The sequence below is a fragment of the Chanodichthys erythropterus genome, chromosome 4, assembly GCF_024489055.1.
Source record: "Chanodichthys erythropterus isolate Z2021 chromosome 4, ASM2448905v1, whole genome shotgun sequence".
NCBI classification, from domain to species: Eukaryota; Metazoa; Chordata; class Actinopteri; order Cypriniformes; family Xenocyprididae; genus Chanodichthys; species Chanodichthys erythropterus.
The window spans coordinates 34518202-34539284 of record NC_090224.1 but is presented as its reverse complement, the minus strand read 5'-3'; the positions used below and the strand labels follow the sequence as shown (position 1 = coordinate 34539284).

Here is a 21083-nt window from a genome sequence, read left to right as displayed (position 1 = left end):
TGTTGATTGGAAGATTAGATGGGCTCGCTCCTCCCTAAATTACGTTTAGGAACTTCACTTGGAGCATTTGCATACTGTATAAACCAAAATTATTAGCATCATTCTGGTCTGCATGACTGCTTTTGTGATTACCTATAATTGGAAAGGACAAAACCTTCACAATCTGCTCTAAAAATGTCAGTTGCATCTGTTTTTGTTTCTTTTTTATTTCATTTTTTTGTTTTAACCACTGAACTACTCAACTACTGCAGGTAAAATCACAACAGGGTTCTACATCATTAGGCAATGACTTGCACACAAAATAATACCAAACAGTGTCTTTTTTATCTTATAAAACTTCACTTCAGAGCACAGCTGAATGATGTGGGTTGAGGAACACCTGCAGTGTGTTGTGTTGGGTAATAGCATGTTTTGTATTCTCATTGCTAGCATGTGTTTAGCTAAGCTAAATCTCCTTAATAGCATGTTGTCAGACAGGCCTGTCAACAGAACACAAGGATCAATTCTGCTCTGAGAAACTTATGTATTATCTCTTGACTTACTTAATCTATGAGATGACTGGCAGACACTTTAACTGGTAACTCTCAGTTAACTCTCAGTTAAGTCTAAGTAGTTTTTTTTTTTTTTTTTTTTTTTCATGCATCAGACAAATTAAGTCAGGGATCATTTATAGTTTTAACTAAATCAATAGCTAGGCAAGTTTCGGAAAGAGATAGTTCAGTGGGGTGCTCAATATACCAGCTAAAAAGTGGTCTCCCTTAAAGCGGAACTCAGTAAGATTTGCGAAGCTCCTCCTACAGGTTCCTTCAGTGAATCACACTGTCGTAAATACTCCAAGCGCAGCTCTGGACTACAACGACTACAACGCTCACCAGCACAGTAGTTTTGCAAATACAGTACAAGAAATCTCGATGGAGGTGGGTAATTTTCTAAATTGTCTTATAAAGTCATAATATATACATTGTTTTTGAATTACCGTAAAGCATTTTGTCACTCTCGCGTGAACGTGAACATGAGGCAAGATTATGTCGCAGCTCAGCTTGCAAGTGCTGTTTTCTGGCGTAGACGTGCCAGAGGGGGTTAGTGCTCGCCTCAAACACACCACTACAAGTCAATTAACCATCGTAAGGACTTAGAAAACTATTTATGAAGATGAAAAAAGTTACTTAGTTCTGCTTTAAAGTCAACATGAATACTCTATACAACCCATTTTATGTCCATAATATGACACGTCAACACGACAAGATATTTCACCTCCTGCAAACTTAAATGGAGTCATCTGCACTGTTGAATTGTGAAATATACCCAAAAATGTTTTATAATAACTAATAGAATTCTGCGACTCTCTGTAGTATCCCGTAGCTCCATTGGACTCCATTGCAGCTTTCATTGGCCAAAGACCGCCCAAGAGACCATCTGACTGACATGTAAAGCAACCAATCACAGTTTGTTTTGTCATGCGTCATGTTTAGGGGCGTAAAAATGTCCCTACAACAACAGACCGGTATGTAAAACTCTTGGATGTGTTTTAAAGAGTTTATGCTGCGAACTTCACATACTTTTGAAAATCCCGCATTTAGTTGATCCTGATAAGCGCTCATTGTCAGTTGTAAACATGACAGCTTTCTTCTTCCATGAGGGGGTTTGGCATCATGGCGGCTTTGTTTCCCTATATATATAGAAGTACATGATGCCTTACATATCATCCTATATTTCCTAATCTAATCAAATTTCACAGAATCTTGCTCTATATTATTACCCACTAAATCACATTACGGAAGTGAAATGTGTTACAAATGCCCTTCCATGTTGACTTACAGTCTGAGAATCGAGTCACCAGGGGGCAGTGCAGCAGTAATCTAAGGAGGTACTGATGCAGAGTTCTCCTGTCCTGCCATCGTGACCTCCTGACTATCAGCGTGGTGCAGGTCTAACCTGAGGTCATTCAGTCCTGACAGGATACACATGACTCATTAGAGTGTTTAAGCAGTGAAAAGGCTGCGGGAGACACTTTCCAAGTGTGAAGGTCAGTCTACTGAGTTACCAGAGAGTTGCCACTAAAAAGTTCTGCAGTTTGTCAGAAAAAGTCAAAAAGGGGAGATGAGGATATATGTTGGCGGGGAACTGAAATCTGACCAGAAAAAAACAAAAATGCAGTTTTCACAGTCAGACACATAAAGACCTTTATGACTCTTTTATCAGCAGGAGACGAGTGAAGACGCTTTTAGAGTGTGTGTATGTTTGTGCGTGTTTGCCTGTGTGAATACACATACAGGTTGAATGTATGCTTTTGTGGGAGTGCGTGTGGGAGTTATGTTCCACAGGGAATATCGGGATTCGTAAAGATGCTGCCTTGAGTGGTTTGTGGGAAACTTGGATTGTTCTAAAGTTTTATTTGCATATTTTGTCCTTGTTCGTCACTTTGAAAAACATTATGTCTGACACACAAGCTGCAAAACCTGCAGGTACTAACTGTGACTCAGCAAGTACTGAAAATAACTTTTTAACAAATATTTCACAGGGCAAAGTAACCAGATATGTATGTATGTATGGATGGATGGATGGATGGATGGATGGTTTTATCCAAATTAGATGATGAATTTGGCAACGTTTATGGTTGTTGTACATATCACGGCAGTTCTGAATTGAAATGTTCGGTGAGTGACGCTAAAAGGTTAATGCTCTGTCGCATTTCAAAATAATTTATCACCTATACCAATCCCTAAAAAGTGTTAACAAAAGCAAACATGACATAAAAACAAATTTGCTGCAGCAGCCATGCCATTTTAGCTTGCTTCTACAAGTCTTTGAGCTCTTTTATTGTGACTCGTGTTTCACAGGACTCCCCATCGCGAGTGCAGTGCTGTACAGAACAAGTTTACTACGGCAGAAAAGCTAAACATATGGAGCTGATTATGTGATGCAAACATCAAAATGTATTAATTTATAAATCATGCACTATTACAAAAAAGTGAGGTCATAATATAATATTGTGCAAGGAAGCTCATGAAAATAAGTCTTTATTGATCAATTTGCCCCTGTAATCAATAATTTGTATGAAAAGGAATAAACGTGCTTGCTGTTTTACTGCCTCTAGTGTTCACTGCAGGTGGAAAATGCAGTGATTTTCTTGTATGTATGTGTAAAAATGTAATTTTTCCAATAAGCCTGTGCTGCTATTGGCATTAAATGAACCCATAACTCTGTAGTTACAGCATCTACCTGCAGGGGCTGATTTGAACAGGCTAACCAGTAATTGGCCTGCTCTAACGCTTTTGTGCAATAGTCATTTATTTTCTTATTTATTTAGTCATGACCAAGTCAAATTCCAGTGTATACTTGTGTGATTTCAATCACCATCTCTACAAATCTGTCCATTTTTATCCTGTGAACCTTGTGTAGGTTGAGAGAGTTCACCGTCTCACATCACATTCTGTGATAGAGTGATATTGAAATTAGCGTAAAGCTCCTTCGCATCCATGAACTCCCTCAGCCTGCGGCAGCCATGTTTCAGTGTAGCTTCTGCTCATACGCTCTATTCCTGACCCCGTACACGTCCGTAAAACTCCAATCCTGTTTGTCTGTGCAGAATTCACAAGACATAGCCATCAATCTCTCTCTCTCTATCTGTCTCTTTTACTCGCTCACACACTCTGAGACTCTTTATTCTGATTCCCCCTCTGTCAAAAGACAGAAAGAGGAAAGGAAAAATTCCAAAAATTGTTCTTCCAAACCACACTGACTTTATTCCTGTCCAAAAGGATTATTTTCAATTATGCAAGCTTAAAAATCAGTGCATTCTTTAAAATATCTAAGAAATAAAGTAAATAACGAAATAATGTTTGCACAAACAAATCCTTTTAAGAAGAGTTTTGTCTCCCACATAATGACATCGCAGACAACACGACTCAACACCATGAAGAATAACACGGATAAAGCTGTCGCACATGTGACTCTCTTAGCAGGGTGTCTATCCTGCTGTACAGCAACTGCAGGTATTTGACAGCTGCTCTGCACCTGTGAGCACTGAAATGCACTTTAGGGGGCCTTTGATTTGCTTGTCATCCAGTGTGCAGCAAAATCAATGGCAGGTTATTCAGGTTTACCAGGTATGACTAGCACCCACTCACTGACCTTTTCCCACAGTGCATAGGCTGTCTACAAGTCAATGGCCTTTTGTGCCAGGCCTAAATAGATGTTCACTGTGCATTCAGCCTGCAAAAATAAGAGCTCCCACCTTTTATTGACAGCAAAGCGACTTATATGTTACCTGATGGGCCAAATCGATGCACCAGTCTGAAATTCGTTGCTGTGGAAAGTTGAAGTGGGATGTAGAGTTGTTTAAAGCATAAAATAGTTGTTCAAGTTAAAGATTTGATGACTTGGAAAAGTATTTAGGTGCAATGACAACATTTACAGACATATTAACCCTCTGGAGTCTGAGGCTGATTTGGGGCTTGGAGAAGTTTTGACATGCCCTGACATTTGTGCTTTTTTCAGTTGTTCATAAACATATAAATGACAAAAGTGTCATTACACTGTATTCAGCACAAACTAGGCTACAATAATATGTGAGGAACATGTAAGTACATGTTTGTGTTTTTGAAGGAATAACATTTATGCGTGACAAAAAATGACGGAGTATTTTAAGTCTGTTTTGCTGCAATGTGAAAAAAAACCTGCAAAACGCGCCGGCGCGTTTTCAGACCTCAGAGTGTTAAAGGCAGGAATACACTACTCAGCTTTGTAAATGGTTACAGAAAAATACACTAAGGGTTCACACTTGGCAGGTTTGGTTCGATTCAAAGGAACTATAATTGTGCAATTGCTCTGTTAGTGTGATTCATATGAATGTGTGTGAACTAGTGTTCATTTTGTTAACGAAAACTACGACAAAAACATGTGACGAGCGCAGTCCTGCGTCACCAAACTAATTTGCCTAAACTTCACAATACACTACAATGCGATGGAAACGAAGACAGCAACAGGTCTTGGGGGGAAAAGTTCCTGAGACAAACTGCTCTGGGTAATTTCAGTGGAAACGTGGCTTAAACAGTTACAAGGTTGACTGAATATGACTAAAACTGAAAAGTACATTTGACACAGGACTAAGACTAAATTAAAAAATAGCTGACAAAATTAAGATTAGTGTGAACGCTGCCATCTGGACCCTGGTGCGAACCAAACAAGCAGACCCCTTAAAAGGTGGGTCTCGGTCCACTTCCAGATGAACTCTGGTGTGGTTCGACTGAAATATAGGTCATAAAAGTGTCTTTATTTAAAAATGACTGTGTGGATGCTAAATGAAACAAGACTTAATTTATCATTTTCTTTTTTGTTCCAGACAAAAAAGAATGAAGAGAACCAAGCAATAATTTTCGTATTCCAGGCTTAAAGAAGCAAAACATGTTATCATTTAAATGCTCTACAAGTCGTTCCAAAGTCAGATTTGTTCAAATAACATACTTTTTACATATTTAAAGGTGCCGTAGAACGTCTTTTTAAAAGATGTAATATAAGTCTAAGGTGCCCCCTGAATGTGTCTGTGAAGTTTCAGCTCAAAATACCCCATAGATTTTTTTTAATTAATTTTTTTAACTGCCTATTTTGGGGCATCATAGGCTGCTGCCCCTTTAAATGCTCACTCCCCGCCCACGGAGCTCGCGCTTGCCTTAAACAGTGCATAAACAAAGTTCACACAGTTAATACAACCCTCAAATGGATCTTTACAAAGTGTTCATCATGCAGCATGTCAATTTGCGTAAGTACGGTATTTATTTAGATGTTTACATTAGATTCTGAATGAGTTTGATAGTGCTCCGTGGCTAAAGCTAACATTACACACTGTTGGAGAGATTTATAAAGAATGAAGTTGTGTTTATGCATTATACAGACTGCAAGTGTTTAAAAATGAAAATAGCGACGGCTCTTGTCTCCGTGAATACAGTAAGAAAGGATGGTAACTTTAACCACATTTAACAGTACATTAGCAACATGCTAACGAAACATTTAGAAAGACAATTTACAAATATCACTAAAAATATCATGTTATCATGGATAATGTCAGTTATTATTGCTCTATCTGCCATTTTTCGCTATTGTCCTTGCTTGTTTACCTAGTCTGATGATTCAGCTGTGCACAGATCCAGACGTTAATACTGGCTGCACTTATGTAATGCTTTGAACATGGGCTGGCATATGCAAATATTGGGGCGTACACCCCCATGTTATGTTGCGATTCGCCTGTTCTTCTGAGGTCTTTTAAACAAATGAGATTTATATAAGAAGGAGGAAGCAATGGAGTTTGAGACTCACTGTATGTCATTTCCATGTACTGAACTTTTGTTATTCAACTATGCAGAGGGAAATTCAATTTTCAATTCGATTGCACCTTTAATGCAAGATCTCACTTTAACTTTCTGGAGGAATAAAAACTACCTTAAAATGATAAAATGGTCTTTCGCTGCTTTTACTTGGTATAGCTAGTCTTCCAGACTGGCTAAGCTGGTATTTACAGGGACAATATCTAGCATCAGCACGTACAAGAGGACAACTGTGTCCAGAGGTCTATAGAGGCTAACTCCCATGACAACTGGCAATGACTCCCATTATATTGAGAATGACCTTTTCTGGGCCGGTCAGCACTAAGCATAAAGTTAGAATAACAATGACGACAGGTGGATCACCTTACATACTTTAGCGATTCTGATGTGGCTGTGCTGGACAGAGGGCAAGGCCAAGTTGTTAATGAGGGACGCACTCATGTCCAATGGACAGAAAGGGTCAGAGCATAAAGACAAGCTCCTAGTCACTGCTAAAAAAAAAAAAAAAAAAATGGTGTAACATAGCAAAATGATCAATTCAGATAGTAATACCATGGTGTTGGATGACTACAAGGCTGGGAAGTAACTTAGCAACATTAGCAACCATGCAAACATAAGTACATTTTTCAGTAGCTAAGCTGTTTTCAAAATAATATAGCTTTTCCAGTAACAAGCTATTTTTTCCTAAATGTAGCATGAAAAAAATGTTACATCACTGATTTTAAGCCTCATTATATTGTGCAACCAAGCAAGCTGAGGCAATAAACAACACTCTCCGAAATCTATGAAAATATGAATGTACAGGCTAGTCAGAGCTATAGTGTAGCGGTTAGCACACATGCCACATTAAGCTGTGGAGCTCATGTTTTGAGAAACAGTTTTGTTCCTGTTTTGCGTAAATATAAATGTACAGGCTAGTCAGAGCGATAGCTTAGCTGTTAGCACAGATGCCACATTAAGCTGTGGCACTCATGTTTTGAGAAACAGTTTTGTTCATGTTTCTCACAAGTATAAACGTAAAGGCTAGTTCATTTTTTTGGTAAAGATGCCTAAAACACACTAAATAAATACACAGTGAAAATAGCATATAAGATAACATATTATACTTTCATATTAAATTCCACAGTGGCAACTACTCTACTACGAATGTGTCCATCACCAGCTTTTATTCCGCAAGACAATGTTTAGAACATTTCCTGAATGAAATGTTGTCAGTTTGTCATTGCACACATTCGCCAAATAGGTGTTAAGATGTGTCAGTCATTGATATGTCATGTTTTCACCTTCAAATGTTTCATTTTGAGGTTATAAGAAGAGAACTTTTAAGTCCTTTCTACAGAACTGCCTTCACAGTGAACTCTATTGTCAACCTGCCAGTCTCTTCCAGTGAAAGCGGCAGATGCTCAGGTCAAAGTGAATGCTTCATTTCTGTCCTCTCGCTGTATTGTCATAGTCTTCCCTGTCGCACTGCTTCTACTCACTGCCAACTCATCTCTCAAACCACATGGCCAGTGTGTTAGCAGATTAACCTCTGCCAAGAGTCACACAGATGCACACCCACAAATCTACTGTAAGCTCAAGGCACTAATAGATACCTACTAAAAGGATGGTTCCTTAATTTACTAATTTACTCTGCACCATGTTGTTCAAAACCCATATGGCTTTCTTTCTTTAATGGAACTCAAAATTCGATGTTAGGCAGAATTAGTGCCTTCACTAGTCTCCCCGGGGCCTGTGGGCCCCAAGAAGTTGTCCCGCCATTCACCCCATTAGCGATATGCAGAGAGTCCAATTATTATTATAGGCAGAGCCAACACATATTTTCATATTATGGCTGATAATCGAAAATGTCTACTATTAAAATTAAAATAAATGTAAGAATAATAGAAAAGAGCATGCACAATTAAATATCCAACATCCACCGATAAATTAAAATGAATTAAAATGCCAATCAATAAACTATGAAGGATATATAACAAATAATATAGTTGCTTAAGGTTCTTGGGTGTCCATTTTGAAGTGTCACAACCCAAAAGACATCAAGGTGTGCAAATTATGTCAGAATTTACATTTTAAGGATTTATTCAAATTAATCCAGCCAATACACCCTTTTTAAATCTGAAACTGATCAAATTCAGAAAGTACACTGATTTTGCAAACCAGTGGTGGTTGAAGTTAAAGACGTGCATCTGTCAAAACCAATGAATAAACCATCTTGACCTTGTGTGCATATGTGTGTGTTTTTTTCTGGGATGTTAGACAGGCCATGACCTGACCTTTGTCCTGTCTGTCTGCAAGCCCACTCACAAACGGACACAGAGATTACGGCCATCTTGGATTCTCTTGACTGTATGAGTAACAGAGGCCAGCTAGTGAGAGCTGTGCCGGTAAACCTCAATCCCCTGATTTCAAGAGGCACACTAGCGACTGACGCTAGAGAGTGTGATCTTTAGAGTCCTTGTTAGTGTCGCCTGCCTCCCATGCAGGAAACGCCGGTTCGAGTCGAGCTCGGAGCGGGGCAAGTAGGACTGGAAGGGTTACAGTGGTACCGTGACCCAGATGGGAGCGTGGTTTAGGGGGGTGAGTGTAACAGAGGCCAGCTAGTAAGAGCTGTGAGAGTAAACCTCACTCCCCTGGCCTCAATTGGCGCATTAGCAACTGACGCTAGAGACTGCGGTCTATGAAAGCGCCAGCGCAAGTTCTACCAGGAAGACTTAATGTCATGTCATCCTTCGTAATAAGTCTGGCTGCTTGACACCTGATATAAATGTGCAATGAATTCTTTGTTTCACGTTTGCAGAGGCTGACATTCCCCTCCATCCTCCCCACCACCATGTCCATCCATCGGGGGTAGGCTCCACCCCTGCCTTCATCTTCAGGCAGAATCAGCCAAATCTGTATCCCCAGGATTCGAACGAAGGACAGGGCCTATGCCAAAGAAATTTTCCCTACAACTAAACATGAAACATTGTAGCTCACTACCATCTGTTTATACTTTATGGAATTAATAACATGTAAACGTTCACCTGCCTTCCGAGTCTTTATGATAGAATTAGCGTCCTTGTTAGGGGTTGGAGCGGGTCAAGCAGAACCTGTTACATTAGTGCCGTGACCCGGATGGGAGTGAGGTTTAGGTGGGTGAGTGTACACTGGCGACTGCAGTCTTTAGCATCCTTGTTAGGGGTCAGAGTTGGTTGAGTAGGACCTGTTACAATGGTGCCGTGACCCGTGTGGGAGTGAGATTTAGGTGGGTGAGTGTAACAGAGGCCATCTAGTGAAAGCTGTGTAGGTAAACGTCACTCCACTGATTGTAAGAAGCGTACTAGCAACTGATACTAAAGACTGTGGTCTTTAGCGTCCTTGCTTGTGCACTTGCCTCCCATGCCAGAAAAGCCGGTTCGAGTCCCGCTCGGAGCGGGGCGAGTAGGACTGGAGGGGTTACATATGTAATTGCCCAGTTGTTGTGTGGCATGATGCCAGCTTTATGGCTCAAATCAATTGTGAAACACCTTAATCCTAACAAACCAAACATTTTGAGCTTCAACTTAACTATTTTTAGTCCGTTTGAGATGAATGGGAATCCTAACAGCTAGCTTGCAGGTAACCGTCTTTGGACAGAACACTCACTTCATTATTCTGACTATATCTGCAGGCAGACAAAGACAACACAGTCCTAAGACACAGTCCTACACTTGCCAGTTAACTCCTGACCCCACAATTAACATTCAACATCTCCATATGACACTGAATGGAGCTCAGACAGCCTCTGATAACAGCCTTCAGATAACACTCTTAACACAGACAGTGCCCTAAGAGATGCTACTGAATAAATTGCTTTGTGGGAAGTGTAGGCAATCAATATGAGGTGCCTAACAAGGAGACACTGCTACAGCTTCAGGCTGGAACCATGAAAGGGAGACAAGTTGAAATGTCTCTGGGGATGCCGATTAGAAAGAGTAGTGCTACCATGCTGAATGTGGTTATGGAATGACTGACAGGACTGTAGAGAAGAGTGATAGATTGTTTAATTGATACAAGAGTACAGTACAGTACAGTCATTTTCTGATCTCACTGAATGTGAAATGTTGCCGTTACATGACAAAACTGCAGCCAATCAGACATATCTGATGTTACATTTGTTGATCTTGTACATCCATTTTATGTCTTGCAAACATAAGCGTTTGGGTTTCTGTGATTTATTCTATTTTACTGTTGGAGAATGATGTTGAAAACAGTTGTGCAGCTTAATATTTCTATTGATATATTTTTTTTTTTTCAGGATTCTTTGATGAATAGATAGTTCAAAAGAACAGAATTTATTTAAAATTGATTTTTTTGTAACAATATAAGTCTTTAATATCAACTTTGATCATTTTAAGGAATATTTGTTGATTAAAAATATTATTTAAAATAATATGACTGACCACAAATAAAATATCACATTGATATAATATAAATTAATATAAAAAAAGTGTTAAAAATTTAAATAAAAAAATGTAAAGGACAAAAAATAATTACAAAAAACAAAAACAAAAAAACAAACAAAAAAAAAAAACATTCAAATTAAAAAAAATAAACGGCCAGTAAAACTTTGGCAGAACAGGTAAAAACATTACTTGGCCAGCAGGGGAAAAAAATCCTTACTGTTGAGCCCTGTAAAATGATGTTGAGTGTGATGTGACACACACACACAAAAAAAAAAAAAAACACAACATGTCTTGCATCATTTGTCATGGCTGGTTAGAAGAAAAAATTAGAAGACTAAGAGAGAAAATATGTGATTTATGGCTTTACGCTTCATTGTGTCCAGCCTGGTTAGGACTATTTGCAATAGACTTTGTGAGCATAAATGCCAAAAAGGATGTTGATCCAGGGTTCACCTACTTGCCAAAATCATACTCATCGACCAGATCCTGTCTGAAATGAGCAAAATAAATAGTGAGAGAGGAGGTGAACAGAGGATGAAAACAGGTGGGTGGAAAGCACGGAGAAAGAAGTGCCCACCTTTCCTGTCTTGAGAAGGACAGATAGCAGCAGATGGGGTGAAGAATGGCCACTACTTATGAGTCAGCAGAGCAAAACTTTCAAAGTTTGTGGGTGTGAATATGTTTGTGTCAGAGCATTTATCCCCTGCTCGCTTTACTTTAGCCTTCTTACGTCCTCTAACATCACTCTCAGTGCAGCTAATCACACCGGTGATCTGACATGCTGACCGGAGTGTGGCATGTCCTGAGGTCCACTCATAAACACATCTCTCAAGGGAACACAGTGGTGCGAGTGTGCTGGGCTTGACTCACTGTGAGGTGCACAGAAGGAACAATGGTCATATTCCACAATGTACCAGTAAAGAGCGCATATTTTGATGTGAATTTCATCACTGTGTTGGTCCATTAGCTAGACCAGCACCAAACCTCACCATGGAACAGTGTGAAACTCATGCTGGTCTTTTCCGCAAAGGATCTAATGTTGGATCAATATAAACTGTGGAACTAATGAAGTAATATTGTTGTATTTTGTTAGGTATCAGTATCCACAGACCCAACACTGTACGGCATGTTGGGGGATAGTGGGTTAAGATGAGCCAGTGGGTAAGTTGACCCACCCCCTGTATCTTGGCAACCGTACACCTTACACCTATTATGTGACCATATATTTTTGAACTACCCATTATTTCGTCCAGACTGTGAAAATTAGCAGTACATGGCAGGAGTGGAAGGCACCCATTTATTTACAAACTGTCTTTGGCTTGTCAAAGTAACATTTTAGCATAACAGATATAATGGATTATATCAAAGCAAATTTGTCCAGGTCTAAAAATATTTATGATACATATTGGTGATTTAGCAATGTATAAAACATGCAAATCATTACATATAACCCTGAATTAGTAAGGCATTGTAGCTAGTTTTGTCCAAAATGGCAGCTATGGGGCAAAGTGAGCCACATGAACTCACAGGAACTTTTTTAGCCATATTTTTTTAGAACCCTTTGTCATTTTGTATTGTCATTGTATTTGGATCATTTAAAATGATAGGAAACATCCTGAAATTACTTTTTTAAATTAGTTTTTAAAAGAGGTAAATTATCTTTACAATTTCACACAGGTTTGATTCAGATTCAGTTAGATGGTCCCACTTACCCACTGATTTGGATCAACTTACCCCTACCCTGTTGTATATTGAGCCACAGAAACATTTTTTTTTTTTTTTTTTTAAATAAGAAGCCATGTTTTTAGAACCCATTGTCATAGATGTATTCTGATCATTTACTTTAGATACTTTTATTGTACTTATCTTGAGGTCAACATAATTAAAAATGGCTCATCTTACCCCACTCTCCCCATACTGCTTTTTAAGCCCCATGCTTATAAAAATAAAATAAAACTTAACACTTAACACTAAGCTGGTTTGCTGATCTTGACTGGTTTAAGGTGGTCTCTCATGCTGCCCAGGCTGGCTTTCAGCTGGTTTAGCTGGGCAACCAAGCTAAATTGTCCTCCTCTAATACCAGCCAGCAAACTGACCAGGGTGGGAGACCAGCTTAAACCAGCAGACCAAAAGCTGGTCTTCTCATCTGGCTTGACACAAACACATGGTTATCCAGAGGAGTGGTTATGAAGATAACATAACCAACCCCACCTCTGCTGCCAACTGTGTTCCAGCATGAGCAGAAACTCCATACTACTACACGACACTGTACCCATGCGTTTCCATCTCTCTTACCCCCCTCTGAAGTTCAATCAGCAAACTCCATCACTCATATTCCAGTCCAGTGCTGCATGACTAACTGCCAGCCATCCTCACATGCACTCTCTCTATCTGTCTGACTGGCAGAAGATAAATGAATCTGCAATTCACTTCTCTCTCTTCCACCTTCACATTTAATTACACTCACAGCCAACTGCTGCTGTCTGCTTCATACACACACGCACACACACACACACACACACACACACACACACACACACACACACACACACACACACACACACACACACACACACACACACACACACACACACTCACTGGGCCGATATCTTTACCCTTCGCATCAACTGTCCCTCAGAACCCAGAAGGAAAAACGACAAGCCAGAGAGAGAGAAAGAAGGCAGAAAGACAGAAGAAGAGATAAACATGAGCAGACTTATTCTTCACCAGATCTCACCATCATTTTAATTACAAGGCAATTAGTTTCACAAATAGAGTGGAGCAGAACCCATACTGTGAGTCGGAAAGATCCTCACATTCTTCAAAGACGCACAGATTTCCTTCATATCTCCATTACACAACATACACATAAGATGCATAACATAGAAATGGAATTTAATAACACATGGAAACTTTAAAACACATTGTGTATAAAAATATATATATTACAATTTCCACAAAAATATTAAGCAGCACAACTGTTTTCAACATTGATAATAAGAAGAAATGATTATTGAGCATCAAATCATCATATTAGAATGATTTCTGAAGGATCATGTGACACTGAAGACTGGAGTAACGATGCTGAAATTTCAGCTTTGCCATCAGAGGAATAAATTACATTTTAAAATATATTAAAACAGAAAACATTTTAAATAGTTATTTTAAATTGTAACAATATTTTATATTATTACTGTTTGAATTAATTTTTAATCAAATAAATGCAGCCTTGGTGAGCAGAAGAGATTTCTCTAAACAAAAGGACACTGGTTCCCTGCTAGATGATAAAGTGCGACACCTGTTTGCTTGCCTTTACATTTAGCAATGTTACATTTCACATTCTGACAATCTCTGAATGTAGCGACAATGTTTATAATAACACTAAAACACCAGTTCTTGCCATAAAAATACACTTTAAAAACATTTTGGAGGTTAAAATGAATACAAATTAAGAAATGGCAAAGCGACCAAACAGATGTCGCACTTTACCATCTAACAGGGGACCAAAAGCATTTTGTTTAACAGAATGACTATTCACTGTATGGTGACCTGTAATTGTTACCTATTTCTGCATGATTTAACCCATAAAACTTATTGCCAAGGTTATTGCCTTTAAAATACACTGCAATAAGATTGAGGTCAAAACTCTTTTTAATGTTGATTGTTTAATTGAAAATCTGTAGTAGATGGTAAATTGCAACACCTGTTTGGTTGCCTATACATTTAGCAAGATTTCGCATTCTGACTATCTCTGAATGTTACAACATCTATCTATTTATCTATAAAACAACAAGTGCTACAGACATCCAGCAACAACACAATGTTTCGAGGACTTAATTTTACTCATATTGTTGGTTCTTGTGACATTTAGGACAAATCCTCCCTAACCTCCCCCCTCCGTGTTACGTCACTGTCACTGAGAAGGCAGAGTTTCTGAACACCAAACATTGTTCAGCCACAGCCTGCATATCCTAGTTTGAATGCAATGTGTTTTTAATAGGAGATTGCATAGCAGCCTCACAGCCACGGCGGATCTAATCAAGGCACCAATTACTGCGCACATGTTCCCTTAGCAGGGTAAACACAATTACTGCTATCTGATTAGGCTGCCACCAAATAAATGCATCACGCATACACAGCTGCATCAAGCATGTCCACAGGGGCGCATATACACACACAAACACACTGACTTGAACGTATCAGTCAGACAGCTTTGTAAATGACAGTGAAGTTTATTAAAACATATCAGAGAACAGAGCAAATGAGAGAACAGAGTGGAGAGCAGAGGATCATTTCATTATGAAAAGCAGTGGATTTGTTTAATCTGTCAGAGAGCTGAATGGGTTCGAAAATGATGCCTGATCTGGAAGCTGCACAATCAGAGACAGCAACAGGCAACTCAACATGTTTTTCATACCTGCCAAAGAATGACTGCCAAAAATTTTAAATAAAAAATAAAACATAATTTGTCAAAATTCGTTCCAAATTACAGTGACCTCTTAAACTCAGATTTAAAGGTTAAAGGTGGGGTAAGTACATTTTGAAAAGCACTGTTTGGAAGTTAGTCGGGCCGATACCAACAACAAATGTGTAACCAATCAGCATTAGGGGGCGTAGCTATAACGGTCGAGGAGACAGAATAACAGAGTAAGTTAAAAAACTGCAGAAAGAGATGATGAGACAATACAAAAGAGCTCAAAAAAATATCACTGGAATGAAGGGTTATGACTGGGCAAGATCTTTAGGACCGAGTTTATATTAGAAAAGCTTTCCAGCGGGAAGGCCTGAAAACAGATGCGGAGGCTGCTTTCATTCCACTTCACGTGAGTAAAACTTGGGTTGAGTGTCATGATTGTCTGGAGCTGCTGTGCTGTTGGCGACTAACAAAAAACTTTTGTATGCATTTACTCTTGTGTACTGTACGTTCATTTTTTGCACTTGTTGTTCGTTCATCATCTGCGTTTTATTTTTCATGAAGCATTTTGTTGCGCATCAGCTGTAATAAACGGACATCCATTCTCGCATTGTGTTTAACAGTGGCCAGATAGTGAGAGCTGAGCAGGTAAACTACTGCGCACTGACAACCACTAGAGAATGTAGAGTTTAGCGTCATTGTTAGTGCACTCGACTTGCCTGCCAGCAGCAGACGGGCCGGGGTTCGAGACCAACTCGGAGCAGGAGAGTTTGTTTTGGAGGCGGAACAATGAAGAGAGGGGTGGGTTTGTTTGGGTTGATTTCAAATATCAATAATGTCCAACAGCGTTTTTCACAATCTCCTTATCCCACCTTTAACTTTGCTAATTAAAATATAAACAAAAAGATAGACATAAACACATATATGAAGATAGAAATCCTGTGATTTATAATGTGTGTGTGTGTGTATATATATATATATATATATATATATATATATATATATATATATATATATATATATAAACTATACCTTTAAGAAATCCAAATTTCCGGACAAATAAAATAAAATAAAATAAAATAAAATAAAATAAAATAAAATAAAATAAAATAAAATAAAATAAAATAAAATAAAAAAAACTAAGTAGAAATACAAAAAAAACTAATAAAAATGAAAAAAGGATATAACAAAATTACTAAAATTTAAAGAAAAATTAACATGAAAAATGAAAATATAAAAATAAAAGCAAACTGTAATTGTATATGGATAATACTAAAATAACACTGGGTTTTTCACAGAAAATGTTTATTGCCAATACTAAAAAGTTTTATTTGAAATTAAATAAAAGATAGTGTTGATGCTAAAGTGAAAGTGTGTATTTATCAACAAGCCAATGTATCCAGGGCAATCAGAATAAACAGATTAAAGAATTAATAAATAAATGATCAGAATAAGAAGTATCAGAATAAATAAATTAAATAGACATTCAAAAATGTTGCTGCAACTGCAGGTTGAAGGATACATTCAAGAAGAAAGCCAAAGGTTTTTTTTTTCTGTTTATATGACACATTCACCTATTCTGTGCAGTAGTGGGTGGATATGGATGGAAATTGCTATTAGATATTCTTTATGTTTTGTATTCAGAGGTACGTAGCAGTAGTCAAGCTCTTTCTGATGATATACACCATATAGATATGCACTTGTGACCTAACTTGCACACACACACACTCTTTCTTTGACTGTGCCTTGCAAAATCAAATGAACACACAAGTGTATAAAAGCAATATGAGTTGAATTTTAACAGGGTTGGGATAACAGCATCTCTGGGGTGAGGCTACAGTCAAATCAGAAAGGATATGCCTACTAATACATAAGTAGCTATGGGTGCGTCTCAGTCAGCTCCCTAATTCACTAGTCTGGCACTGATCAAGGAGTCAGCCATTTTAGGGGTCAATTGCTCAGGGGTCTCAATTGCAAAATTCGATGTGCAAAACTTTCAAAACTTTAAAACACTTTTAACACAGTGCATGATTTGTTAAACAAACATTTTGACCTTTGCATCACATGACCATCTCCACAGCGTCACGAAACAACACAGTATTGTGCAGAATAAGCCTGTTTGCCACTGAGCCTGGGCTGATTTATAATCAGTCCATCTTGAATGTTTTAAATTTTCACAGAGCTTGTTGCAGTGCACTCTGAGATTGCTTTCTCCTGAAAGAACACATGCAATACTGCCTTAGAATATTGACAAAAGGTCATTTAGAATGCACCTACTTTTTGGAATAGTCTTCATGTTTGGAGCAACCTGGTATCATGACGAAAACGTATCCGTGGGCACGTTTTTGCGAGTCGCGAAATACGTACCAGTGAGTACATATCGGTGCAGTTTCGCTGCGAAATGTCCACTGAGCGGCGCTAAAAGTGTGTTCCCGTTTTTTTTTTTTTTTTTTGCCAGAGCAGATAATAGGGTGAGTGCAGTATGTTTTTATGACATTGCTTTTTAGATGAATCGCCGCGGTTCTCGATTTGACATTTGCGCTTCATTTAGTTTTAAAATAACATCCCACGACGCTACGCCTAAACCTACCCGATGCCGTTAACAAAAGCAAACGTGATGTAAGAAGCGTCCGCGATCGTGTACCGTTTTTCAGCTCATTTAGATCTCTCTCTTTTTTTTTTTTTTTTTTGCCCCAGTCAGTCGCCTTTCACGGGATTCGTACCCAGGCAGGGGGAGTCGACTCCTCATCGTAAGTCCAACTCCGTATCGGCTGAGCTACCGAGCAAGCTTGGTTACGGCCAAAAAAAACTAAATGCATAGAGTCGGAATGTCCAAAGTATGTTCGTTTACAAATCGGGCACTCCAGTAAGAAGCATTTTGAAGTCGTGACATGATATTGCGCAAGGAGATGTCAAAACGAGGATTTAGGAATCCGTAATCCAACCCCGGCCGTCGTTGAAACCTTGTGTGAAAACGAGCCAAAGCACTGATTTACGTTTTACTGGCCTCTAGCATTTGTTTCTGTCAGAAACTGCAGCCAGACGTACGCGCTGGTACGTAATTTTTTGTTTTGCGAAAACGTGCCCACAGATACGTCTCTCCCATGAGACCAGGTTGGTTTAGAGTGTGTATGATGTCTAAACATGCTTTCTAGGTAGCAAGCATAGTATGTTCTCGTTTTCTGGCTCTCTTTATCTGTGTGATTGTGTGTTATGAACAAATACCCAGAGGGCATCTCACTTATGGTCATGGACAGCTCTAGGGATTGTGTGTGTGTGTGTGTGTGTGAGAGAGAGAGAGAGAGAGAAAGAGAGAGGGTGAGTGACCTAGATTATGGAGGTATTCTAGACTGTTCCAGGTTGTCTTCAGCCTAATTCGTGTTACAACACTTATCCACACAAACACAACAAAGCCATGTTTTCATCTAGTATTTGCTCCTCTCCAAACAACCACATTGTCCCCCCTTCAACGTTCATACCGTATCTTACAAACCCCACACACTAAAAGCAGCTCACTGGTCAATCGATAAAGATCTTATCAGTAAAACCCATCCACAGCAGCTTCTCTGTGAGGATGAACCATGAAGTAAATCGGTTCATGAAGCAAATTGCCAAGAGATTCAGTCGCTCTCTTCAAACTGGAGATTCAGACATGCACTGATAAATTAACCAGACATAAAGCATAAAGCTTTAGCTATTTCTCAGCCCAGAATCAAGTTCATCTGAGACACAGTGTCACTGTGATATGCTGACGGCTCAGAGACAGGACTTTCATGGCTTTCCTTCTGATGAATGGAGCTACTTATCTGAAACATGGGCTACAAAAGCCTCAGACACCCACAGAAATTAGTAAAAGTCAAGGCAGACTGAACTTTGAGAAGAAAATAAGAAACAATATACAAGAAAATATGGTTGTGATTTGCCTTGTATAGAATGAACATGCCTTTCCCCTAGCATATTAAATAACCTTTTTAAAAAACATAAGGGCCATTCAACTGTGCGATCAATATTAAACTCATACACATGCCTAAATAAATAAAATAAATATTAATTGTAATTCCTAAACACATAACCGCAGTCTAATGCAACAATTGCTCAGATTAAAAGACACAAACACAGTCTTTCTGTTGCGCACTGTTTGCTTACCCATCTCAGCAGGCTGTGCTGTAATATGCCGTGATTATCCCTGATCGTCAGACGGAAAAATCGCACATAAATTTTCACTTAATTACAGCATTGAAGAAGAGATGACAAGAGAGAGAGAGAGAGAAACCCGAGGGTGAAATCAAATGGGGCGTGAGGATCCCCAAAAGAATCTGTACACTGTCTGATTCCTCTGCCGCTGAGGGCAATATTTTCACTTGAAAATATAAGCCTTCTTCTGTGTCATCATATCAGTTATACAACCATAGTGCCAAAGGTCTCATTGAAATGTGTCGAATGGTTACACATTATTGCACAGAGGTTGTACAAAGGTTAGAAGAGAGAATGAGGAAATGACACTTTACAAGAGTAGCGCTGTTGTCATTTTGAAGCATTCTAGAAAATTCTACTGTGCCTTTAAATTCTAATCACATCATTCCATGTACATTGATTCGAGAAGGGTCGTTCCAGACAATCTTGGGCAATCAAAACAAACGTCAAGGTTATGAAATAAGATATAAAACGTTACGAAATTAAATTGTTTCCAGTGCTTCCTCAGGGCCCAGAGTAATCAGAATGTTGACGGCACATAAATGAAATGGCATTTTGATTAGAGAGACACAACAGCACGAAAAGTGACCTCGGCAGCGGCCATTTATTGAGGGAAAACAAATCAGATGCTTTGAGGTAAAAAAAAAAAAAAAAAAAAGTCTCTCCAAAGTACATTGTAAAAAAGAATTGTTGGTTTAACTTAAAAAAAAAAAAAGTAAGTTACCTGATTGCCTTAAAATTTCGAGTTCATTGAAAGTAAAAATTTGAGTTATTACACTGAAGGCATTTGGTTTAATCAACAGAAACTCAAATATTATGTTAGCTGAATTACATTATCTAAGTTGATTTTACAAAATAAAAAAATGTTATGATAACAAATCATGATAATAATTGTTTACAGTGTATAATAAAAAAAACAATAAATGCAGTTATTACCTAAGAAATCCAAATTGAGCTATTTTAAAATAAAATAAAATAAAATAAAATAAAATAAAATAAAATAAAATAAAATAAAAATTCTGAACCTGGGATTCATACAAATGTTTTTACATTTGTTAAGCAAGTTTCTGAAAATGTGACTAAAAAGACTGTGAGGTATTGCATGTTTCTGTTCCATCTGCTACATTATTAAAATGCTACTTTTTAAAAATGGCGGATGTTTTTCTGCGTGGAGTTGACCAATCAAATGCGGCGTGAATCCGACCAATCAGCATGTTCAGCGCCTAGTCCCACCCCCAAAAGTTCCTGAACTTTGAAAAAGTACCACCTCGCCATCAGGGATTTTTCTGAGGGGGAAATTTTACCCGGAACTTTTTTTAGTTCCTGGTTCCTGCGGTGGAAACACAACGAGTACCAGCCCAAAGTCCCTAGTTCCTGGGTAAAGTTCCTGCGGTGGAAACGGGGCTCATGTTATCTTGAGTTGAATGACCTCCTTGCTTTGGGTAGAGTTGTATTTGCTATACTGCGGCAATTATACATATTGTTCCTAAATGCTGCCAGGAGAAGCAGCTGAATAACTGCAATAACTCATGTAATGAGGGCTGAGAGCCATTTGCTCTTGGAAACGCTGGCAGACTATTGCATTGCATTATTGTTTTCCATCTAATACAGCATTAGCATTAATATTCACTGTTAAAAAAAAAAAAAAAAAAACCTGTCACCTCCTCGTTCGTCCATAGTCCATATCCAGCAGTGTAAACACCTGACCATATGGTCAAAACACAT

General features: G+C 38.5%; 1 protein-coding gene across 3 annotated transcripts in view; it reads right to left on the bottom strand.

Annotated features, from left to right (window-relative positions):
- Positions 1–19511, bottom strand: part of dab1a (DAB adaptor protein 1a) — a 128674-nt gene extending 109163 nt beyond the window's left edge. For all 3 annotated transcript variants that reach the window (XM_067383471.1, XM_067383470.1, XM_067383472.1), the window contains exon 1: positions 19311–19511. In XM_067383471.1, coding sequence (XP_067239572.1) covers positions 19311–19314 — 4 coding nt within the window. In that variant the 5' untranslated portion in view covers positions 19315–19511. The remainder of the gene's footprint in view (positions 1–19310) is intronic.
- Positions 19512–21083: the final 1572 nt, after the last annotated feature.